General features: G+C 36.6%; 1 protein-coding gene across 1 annotated transcript; it reads right to left on the bottom strand.

Moving 5' to 3' along the window:
* Positions 1 to 2772: 2772 nt before the first annotated feature.
* On the bottom strand, positions 2773 to 3768 carry NEUROD4 (neuronal differentiation 4). The gene has a single exon (XM_012754623.2). It carries the CDS (start codon positions 3766 to 3768, stop codon positions 2773 to 2775), a length of 996 nt encoding a protein of 331 aa, XP_012610077.1.
* Between the last annotated feature and the right edge of the window lie 7175 nt (positions 3769 to 10943).

Below are 10943 nucleotides of genomic sequence, written 5' to 3'. Positions count from 1 at the left end.
TGCAGATTCTGTAGTTGGTTGTGTGGGTGGCAGAGACTAGCACTTCTAGACTTCTAGCTACTTAGTTTAGACCTTTCAAATCTTCAGGCAAGATCAAGTGAAATACGGGATGTGTAAATCCTCCTGGAAGGCCAGCTTGTGCTCTGCTAGCTGCTTGTAGGACATAGATCCCAAGAAAATGAATAAAGGAGAGTGAAGAAAAGTTTTGAAGACTAACAACACAACACAATGTCTAATAAGACTCACAGCTTTATTTCTGCTAAAAAAAAAAAAAAAAGGAGGATAAATGGTCTTTATAAACAAAAGATTTAAACAATTGCTTTGCTTTATCTACAAGAAAGTCTTCAGAAGAATGAGGAGATTACCCTGGGTTGGAGAGCAGGCTATTTCCAAGCATATTGCATTACTAAATTTTAATTCAATTATAAAATCCCTCTACACAATCTCAGGGATGCCTGATTCATGAGTATTATATTCTCCAAAGACATAAACAAGATTCCCAAAAAACAACTCTGGCTCATTTTAGATGGAAGGAAAAAATCTAAAAACATTAACTTGCATAGCCATTCAAATTATTGCTGCTTTTTGTAAAATTATTACAAGTAATTTTTACTAATTTCCTCTTTTCCTTTCACTCCAAAACTCAGGATTTCCTAGCAAAATTATGAACTACTTTCCAAATGAAGCTTTAGGGAAGGTTTGCAAGCACATCTATGGGGCCCAAAGAATTTGCATGAAAGGAAGGGAGAAATAAATTAAATAAATAATATCTAATAAATAACTCAGAGGACATTCATTATGTACAAACTTAAATGCCAGAAAATTCTAACTTCAAGGATGGATCTTCCCACAACCTTTCATGAAGATAAGTGCCAGTATATAATCAGAAAGCACTTAGGATGGCATTTAAGTCATTTTACTTGCCTCTTCCCTCTGGAGCAGATTGCAATGAGGGGAACCATTTGGTGGCTAGTGGGTTTAAGGTCTCTCTGCAAGGCTGCTTTCAAGGGGATTTACAAACCAAGGGTGCAAAATACAGCAGGGTAAGTGCTGCAAGCAAAATGGGAAGAAAATAAGTTAGACTGTAAGGAGATAATAAATAAGAGGGATAAAAAGACAAGATATACATGTAGTTAGGCAGATTTTAGGAGACAGCTGAGCTATAGGAAATGATATACTAATCTGACTTATCAATTTATATTCATTGGCCTTGTTGGTGTACTCTTCATAGTAAACCTATTCTCTTTGGGAGGAACAGAACATGATCCACCACCATGTAGGCTCTGGTTTGACTAAAATAATTGTCCTTGCAGATTGAAGAGTATAATAAAATTTCTCAGATCTTATTTTTCTGAAAAAAAAAAGATAATTTTGACAAAGTTAGTATTGCTATAAAGGAAAGAGGAGTTACATGGAGAAAAATCAATATTCTGCAGATTGGGTTAAACTTATGATGAAGACATCGTTGATAAAAGTATTCACTGACTTTGGATTTTATTTCTACATCCCTAAATCTGGTTACTTGAAATGTTATGTACAATAAGTGATAGCAGATTATATTTTAGAAGTGAGAAAGAGGTAACAAATGGAGGAGATATAATTGCATATATGTTGGAAAAATTCAAGCTTGGTCAATAAATTGGTGCTTGTGCTTCTAGAAAATATATTGGTGTGGAGAGAGATCAGTAGTTTTAATCACATTTACTTTACCCAAATGAAATTCATCTTGCTAAAAAAAATAATCCAGTGGTTTTTCTATTGGCAAGTGTGAACTGGACAGAGTTTTTGAACTATGGTAGTTAGTATAGACAATAGCTATTTTATTGCTTCTTAATCTAAACCTGGGTCACGTGCTGGTTCCAATAGCAGCACCTGAGTTTCATCTGAATTTTCAGAATCTGGTTATGGAGGCCATGAAATGGTCTAGATGACTCCTCTATGTTCCATTATTCATAGGAGTCTGAGTGTCAGTGACTTCCTTGCCCTATTTCTAGTACTGAGAAAAGTGATTTGAAATATTACCAGCAATAAATTTGGCATGAGGCCTCCATTACGATTCTCAAATAACTAAGGAAGATATGTTTAACTCTCAGTCCAGTGAGAAGTAGAGTTAATCTCTTAAAGAACAGCCTTTGTTATTCACAGTGACAGCCACGTTAGAATTTTAGCCTCTGGAAGTGACTCTCAGATAGATGCAAAGAAGTCCTGTCATTAAGTCCAAAAAATCTTTACATTCTGAGAAGCAAGAGACATGTACTTTGTGCTCCCTTTGCCAATTCCATTTGATCCTTCCATGAGTAGCATCCATTTCCTATTATTGCTCTTTCAGTTTCAAGAAATTTATGAGTGATCACCAAAAGTTATAGAATTTTAGGACTGCAAAGGACTTTAGAAATCATCTATACTCAGAATAGCTGCCTGTGTCTTATATTGCCAGCAAATAAACAAAGACCAGAAATGGAAAATCCATTGGCATAGATTATTCCATGAGTTTTTGGCACCACTGGCATAGAGCTCAGGTCTTCTTTTCCATTTCCATAAGGTTAGAAGTCATCATATAGTTTCACTTGAGAACCCTCTAAAACAATCAATACAATGTGAGAAGTTGATGAGAAAAGAAGGTGATAGGTGAAGGAGGGCCTAAATGGACTAGGTCTATTGTGTTTGATGTATATCCACAGGGTTCCTTTAAGGTCATTGAATCTTCAGCTCAACTACTTGAATTACGGGAAATGTCTCCACATCATTCTCTGAAATGATGATCTTACTGCCCTACTCAGTGAAAACTGTATTGAGTTGGGTCCCAATGCCATGGTGGGGGTAGGAGTCATAGGACATGTCTATGGGAACATCATAGCGGGGGGTACCAGCCTGAAAGGAAGTTGACTGCACATGCCCTGAGGTTAGACTTGCAGAAGGGTAATGTGGCATGAAGCTGTAGGATTTTTCTAGGTCAGGAGAGCCATCTTGCTTCAAGGAGAAGTTCCCACTGATGCTCAAGGGTGGAGTGAGTGGGCCCTCATAAGGGGGTGTACCACAGTCAGGTGGATGGGTCCCAAAGGATGATTCTCCCAAACTCTTGAATACTTGAGGCTTGAGATGAAGAAGATGTGTTTCCATATGGCCATAAGGAGGGCTGGGGAGGCCTGGAGACTGATAGTTGAAGTTGTGGACAGATATGGCAGAATCACAAAGAGGAGATTTCTCCTCATGCTTCTCCAGGAGGACAGATTGAGGGCCCAGTTGGAGGCATCCAGCCACCAGGTTGCTTGTAGGCTGAGAGAGCCCTTTGCAGAGCATCTCCACAAAGCCCTTCCCTTCAGGTGTCTGGCCAGTCTCCAGAACTTCAGATAAAGCCCAAATATAGTTCCTGGCCAGTCTAAGAGTCTCTATCTTGGAAAGCTTTTGAGTTTTAGAGTAGCATGGCATGACTCTCCTCAGGTTGTCCAGGGCATCATTCAGGCCATGCATCCGAGTCCGTTCTCTAGCATTGGCCTTGACTCTTCGAGCCCTGAATCTCTCAAGGCGTGCTTTGGTCATTTTCTTTTTCTTGGGACCCCTTCTCTTAGGTTTCTCCCCGTCTTCTTCCTCATCTTCCTCTTCTTCAATACTGTCATGCTCTTCAGTTAAGCTGCCAAGCATCCCATAGGCATCTGGTCTTCTCTCCTCCTCCTTCATCTCGTTTTGAGAACCCAGACCTTTGTCCATCCAGGATGGTGTGTTGACCAGCTCTACCATGTCCTTGGATTTCACATAAGTTTTTGCCATTCTGGAAAAGGGAAATATCAAATGTTAATTCCTATGAATATCCTATTTAATTTAAAACTAAACTTTCTTTTTAAACCTTAGATACAGAGCACAGACTTTGCATTGAGATTTCACTTAGAATTATCCTGTCCAAGTCTCCAAATCATTCTAAATGATTAATACAACACAAAAGAAACACCCAGGGTATTCATCCAGTTATGGCATATTATAAGAAAAGAAACTATAGAAAAAGAAAATTGACTTGATTATTCATTGCAGTGCTAGTGCCTAAATCTTTTTGTCCTTAGGTTCTTTGCCTCATGTATATTTTATATAAAAATAACTAGTATACCAGTCCAGACATGTATTTTTCTTTCTTTGCAGAATTCAGATCACAAAGGAACATAAATAGGTGGGCATCTAAATTATTTTCCAAATAAAGAAATTTCTGAAAGTGAAAGAGAGTGCTAAAATAATTACTATTATATAATATTTATATAATGATAATTACTATTTAAAAATGAAAAGCATATAAAACATTTATGGTATAAATAAATAACTAAATTGTTATATATTTACACCATAAAATAAATGAAAAATTGTAGCAAGATCGTTTAGACTACTCTGTATGTATTCTACAAAGGATGATTAAATCTATCCTATAATTTCCCATGTTTCCCATTGGTACTCCCAACTGGTAGCTTCAAGTATCTTCTTCAAGTTGGCCATGGCACAACTGTTAACAGACATGATCATGTCTGTTATACCACATGATCATTGAACATTTCTCTTACCATTGCCAGAGGAGCATTTTGTTTTTCAGTAAGCATATTGTGTTCTGTCTAGTGTTAAGGTGTTAGAGGTGTTAGCAACATGATGTCTTTAAAGGATCAGGAAAAGAAAGGAGAGTTATCCCTGATCATCTTTCAAATTTATTCATATGTTAAAGTGAGAACTCTTTTCATTTGTACATGCATCTGGCACTGTCAAACAAGACCATGGCAATAGCTACAAGTACAAGCCAGTGGTCTACCAAACCCATTCAAGATTATTTTAGTGCAACTATTATAATAATACTTTATTAAAAATGAAAACTCTGAAATAAAATGCTACACAATACAGAATATAGTGACTGCAAACTAAGTGAGGACTCTTTCAGGCAAACACAGAAGTAGCCTGACCACTTTAATTCACTTGCCTAACAGTTATTATGTAATCAGAATTATCCATATGAAACTTACTATTTAAAAACTATCTAAAAGCCAAAAGAGACTAGTGGTTTAGTAAACATTTTGCATTCAATTCTGGAAGGGTTTAAATTGTTTTAAAATTTATTGAGCAATTTGTAGGTATATAGTTTAAGAATAAACTCCATTGAGGCATCCCAGTTTACCAGCAAATCTTTGAAATATTAAACCCTCTATCGCTTTTGCCTATGAGAAACAGAACATAATTGGTTTTTAATCTTTGGTTTTTTTTCTTTTTTTCTGATTTCAGAATATTATGGGGTACAAACATTTTGGTTACATGTATTGTTTTTGTACAGTTTGTGCCAATGTTATAAGTGTGTCCATCACCCAGATAGTGTGCATCATACCCGTTAAGGTGTGAAATTACCTAACTCCTTCTTGCCCCTCCCACCTGCTTGATTTCCATTGAGTTTCACTATCATATATGCATGTAAGTGTTGATTGATTAGTTCCAGTTTAATAGTGAGTACATGTGGTGTTTGTTTTTCCATTCTTACAATAATTCATTTAAAAGAATGGTCTCCAATTCCATCCAGATTGTCACAAAAGTTATTAGTTCCCCATTTTTTATGGCTGAGTAGTACTCTGTGTACTCTGTACACATTTTATTAATGATCTCATGTATTGATGGGCATTTGGGTTGATTCTACATCTTTGTGACTGTGAATTGTGCTACAATAAACATTATAGTTCAAGTGTCTTTTTTGTAAAATGGCTTTTTTCTCCTTTTCTCCCCAGTAGTGGGATTGCTGGATCAAATGGTAGGTCTACTTTTAGCTTGAGATATCTTCATACTACTTTCCACAGAGGTTGTACTGTTTTGCAGTCCCATCAACGGTGTCTAAGTGTTCTCTTATCTCTACATCCACACCAGCACCTGTTGTTTTGTGACTTTTTGATAAAAGCCATTCTCACTGGAGTTGGGCAATAACAGATTTAATTCTAAGACATGAAAGTATAAGAATTCTGGAAGAAAATGTCAGAAAAGCTCTTATAGATATTGGCCTAGACAAAGAATGTATGGAGAAGACCCAAAGACAATCACAGCAACAACAAAATTAAATAAATTGGATCTGATCAAATTAAAAAGCTCTGAACATCCAAGGAAACAATCAATAAAGCAAACAGACAACCTAAATAATGGAAGAAAATATTTGCATGCTGTATATCCGATAAAGGGCTAATAACCAGAATCTATAAAGAACTCAAGCAAAACAGCAAGAAAAAAATCAAACAGCCCCATTAAAAAGTGGGCAAAAGATATGAACACAAGCTTTTAAAGATATGAACACAAGCTTTTCAAAAGAAGAAAGACTAATGGCCAATAAACATGAAAAAATGCTCCAGGTCTCTAATCATCAGGAAAATGTAAATCAAAACCACAATGAGATATCACCTAACTCCAATGTTTTGTGATCTTTGAAACTTGGCCCTCAAATCAATGAATGCAGGGATTAGTACATAGCTTTTAAAAATATAAATATATGATTTGATTTGTTTCTGGTAATTGGAGCTTGTTTTCATTGTAACCTCATTTACCTCTTATAAATAATTAATGTTACTGCATTGCGAAAACAGCCTAGGTTTCATGTTAATCGGCATGGAAATCATGTCAGCTTGACTTACTCACTTAATAAGGCTTCCTGGGTAAGCAGCTTTATTGAAAACACACATTGGAACCTATTGGTCAACTGGCTGCCCAAGCCAACTCAGAAAATCCCACTTTTAATATGGATGATGGAGCTTGTGTGCTGAGCTGCACTTCTAACTCCGGCAGATATCCAGAGGGAGGGTAAAGGACCTAATTAACTTTCTGTTAAAGTAACACAGATCTTCCAGGGGCAGGTGTACTCTGAGGCCAAAGAGGATGGAATGGGTTTGGGAAACCTAATGCTTCCCATGTAATTATAACAACATTTGTGCAGCATTTTAAAGTTTACAGAGCACTTTTGCATCCATTAATTCCTATGTTCCTCATAGCAAAGCTTTGAGGGAGATAGGGATTACTATGCTCATTTTATAGTCAGGTCACTTTGGGTCAGGTAGTTTAAGTCATGGAAATGCAAAGACAAAGAGCTGGTAGAGCAGGACATAAAACCAGTTCTTCTGATTTCAAATCTTAGGTTTTATGTCTTTTTCTCTTTTCCACTACAGCTACAGGAAGGAAAAAAGGCACTTTGACTTCAGAAGATGTAGATCAATAGAACTAAATCAACAGCAGTGACCATTATCTAAAGGGAGGCTTGTTTAAGTGTTCTCCAAGGTTCCTCTTAACTTTCATATTCCAGTGTTCTTTCCTCTTCCAAATTTTTTTTCCTGTTGCTTTCACCCCTTTATTTCCCCCCACTTCCTTTTTCTTCTCCTCCCCTTTCTGTTATCTTCATTATCATCATTGTCACTGGGTCCTGCTTACATGCATGGAGAGGAAAGAAGGAAAGTGCGAGAGAGGAGAGTCCCCTGGATCTGAACACCATCTTTGCCTAGGTATTTGGTTTTCTTCACCATCCCCACCTCTGTACCTCTGGACTCTTGTCAAGATCTGAATATTCACCCCCATCAGTAAGTGGGATTGGGAGGATAGAATAGACCACCCTTTACCTTTAACATATTTGATGGTTCCTGTAAGAGTCAAGGAGCTGCTTTCAAATCAGTGTGTTAGTAGGTAGGAAGGAAAAGAACCAACAGGCTTTAGCTAAAACAATGAGAAGGGTGACCGATTTTCACCTTTGTTCTCTTACTAATCATGGAAAGAACAGAAATGGCTCCAGTGTAACTTCCTCTGTTCATAAAGCCTTCCCATAGGCACTGGTTCATTAGCTCTAAGAGAATCTTATGAGTATATGGTGTGGTTTCAAAAAAGTGGAAGCTGTAATAACACAGATGTGAACTCTATTCCACATTCTTCTAAATCCTGTTTGTTGATTTCAAACACTTTATGTAAGCTCTCTATGTTCTTCCATTTCCTCTTTGGTAAAATAGGAATGGATATATTTTATGTGATTCTTGTAAAATACACAAAAATATAAGAAAGGATTTTATAGTTTTAAATCCTATAAAACATTATCCATATGTGTATTTTGTGTTTATTCTTGGGCTTTCTTATCTAGTCTATTGGATCACATTTGTTTGTTCAAAATTAAAAATTGTTTCTCACAGGTGAATAATGAAAATGGACTGTACTAACTAGTGTATATCTTATTATCTAGATGTTACCTCCTCTGATTGGCTCAGAGACCATCTGACAATTGTCCAGTAGCCTGACCTTTTCCCCATGGCAGGCTAGATAGCACAGACTCTGGAATCAGATCACCTGGGTTCAAATTTCAGCTCCACTACTTACTAGATATGTGAACTTAAGCAAGTTTCATAACCTTTATCTGCCTTAGTCTCCTCCTCCTTAAAATGGGAATAGTAACAGTCCTACCTCATAGGATTATTGGGAACATTAAATGAGTTAATTTATTTGAAGTACTTTGAATAGTGCCATACATGATAAATTTCATGTAAGTGTTAGTACTATTATCCCTAAACTTCGTCATGAATTTTTCTGACCACTTGGACAAGAATAGACATAATTGGACTCTATTCTTAACATTGATTTCATGTCAACAAATACCAATGGCTTCATTTCAACATACATTTAAAAAAATTCCCTGATATTTCTACTCCCTTCACCTCCTAATGAAAGTAAATATCAAATATCTTGTTCTGCTGCAAAAGGTAAGGAAACCAAATTCTATCTGCTGCCTCCACTAGATGGACTACAACTCTTCCATCATATCAAAGAGGAGTCACCTTCCAATCTTCCACTCTGTTTTATAATTGGGAGAAAATAATTGGTTGGACACTCCTATTCAGTTGCATACATTTTCAAGTTCATGAAGCTCCTGGTAGAATATAGGCAACCATTGGCACTTGAACATCTTTACCTTTGATTCAACAACATTGGGAATATGATTTTCCTGCCAAAACCAAATGGCAGAGATCTGAGGAGACTGTCAAATGTCTCTCAAATGGAAGGAAAGCCAAGACTCCTCAAACATGCAGAAAAAAAATTCTCTGACTTTTTCAACCTAAATATTTTCAAGACATCTAAAAGGTTAGCAGGGAAAAGAAGAGACAAACATGCAGTTTTATATTTGAGTATTGAAAACTTGTGTTATGGTGTTCTAAGTTTCGATCAAAGAAACCACCAGGGTTCTCCTAGAACAGGTACCTAAACCTAATGTAGCCTATTGAGGAGCCATCTCAAGTGTGTACTGGAAGAAGCATGAGACTAAGACCTTCTTCCACCACTCGCTTGTTAAATGAGCACAGAAAAATATTTTAATTCTTTTACCCCAAGATCAAATGGAAATAACATTTTTGTCTTTTCTACCTCATTTAGAAATTTTCACACAAGGCAAAGAGTTAATGCAAACACAAGTACTTTGTAAAATTGTTATGCAAATGTAAGGGTTGGCAATTGTTTTAAAGACGCTGTGTGGGAAAGTCTGTAGAGCTATCTCACAAAGTATCATGATATACCATCTTAAGGTTTCCTCAATTGTTAGAAAAGAATTAACTCTCAAAATATACAGGAAGTAGACTCCAATATGACAAAAATCAATGAATACTTGCTATGGGGGCAGAATCCAGCCCTTTCGCCCTCCACATGCATACACATTTTGATCTTATATAGACCATTTTAGTGGATTTTCTTATACACCTACATGATATAACAGAATTCTCTTCTTTCTTTAGGATCCATTAGTGAAATTTCAAGTTTAACTTATTCTATTTAATTCAAAATATATCTTCCACTATTTTCATTTTTTAACCTGTTCTATCAGTGTTTGCTTAGGTAATGATTGTAACTACCCAATATTTTTACCACTGGGCCCAAAGTCATTGGCATTACTACCATGTGGAGCTGTTCTGGAATTCTTCCTACACTTTTACTATTTTTGTTTGTTTGTTTGTTTATCATGGAGAATTTTCAACTGATTAATAAGTAAGGGGCATTTTTATGTGTGTTTGTGATGGCTGGACAAGGTCTTTCCTCTTAAAAGCTGATGATAATCTCTTTGCTTCCTGATTCTATACTCTAAATACAACAGGAAGAGGACTAATCCAGCCCAGTTGCTAGGGAATCTAAGGACCAGATAAACTAATTTCTTTGCTCAGAGTAGCACAGTCTTGGCACTGAAAAGACAGAATACAAACCAAGGTGCTCACAAGTTGCACTACTTGGGAAAAACCAGTTAAGCTGTTCTGTACTCTTTCTATCTAATCTTTTATACTCTATTATTCCCCCTTTATTAATATATGCATGTGCATGTGTGCATACACACGTATTTTATACAGCAAAATCAATCATACTTGAGTTGCCATAGCCCAGATCTTATAGTGAACTTTGTAAACAGAAGTTACTCAGTCTTTCAATTTTCCCTCCATGTCCTTTAGCATTTCATCTCTGGTTCCTCTGTCAAAAAATGAGGGAGTGCATTTTACATTTGCTGGTATATTCTGCATACACTTTTTTTTGTGAGCAAATGATGGGTGTGAAGCAGAGGAGGAAAAATATACTTGGACTATCTTTCTCTTCTGATTTCCCATTGAAAGAGCTGGAGGAAAGTAAATTTCCCCCACTCCATCCCAATCATTCAAGGATTTTTAGCAAACCCATGGGTAATGGTGAAAATCTACCCCTATGGCTTCCAATATCTCCCATTCTTTATTCTATTTTCATTTCCCTTCATCCCCTTCCACTCAATGCATGGCCCTAAAATACTGTGAGCAGAGTGATATATTGGGTCAACTCTTCCAATCCACTTGCTGGGCCACCTTGGAAAAGCAGTTAAACTTTTGAACGTTTTTCAGCAATAGTAAAATGAAAGAATGAACTTGACAGGAATCAGGGAGGAGAGAGAATCATCTGTAATCTCCACTTTTTGAAAATGATTC

Source organism: Microcebus murinus, chromosome 10 (assembly GCF_040939455.1).
Source record: "Microcebus murinus isolate Inina chromosome 10, M.murinus_Inina_mat1.0, whole genome shotgun sequence".
Lineage (NCBI taxonomy): Eukaryota > Metazoa > Chordata > Mammalia > Primates > Cheirogaleidae > Microcebus > Microcebus murinus.
The sequence above is the reverse complement of the archived record's forward strand: the minus strand, read 5'-3'. Positions and strand labels throughout refer to the sequence as shown.

What these genes read in the sequence shown, in the direction of transcription:
- NEUROD4 (XM_012754623.2), bottom strand. Translation starts at nt 3,768, where the DNA reads ATGGCAAAAACTTATGTGAAATCCAAGGACATGGTAGAGCTGGTCAAC.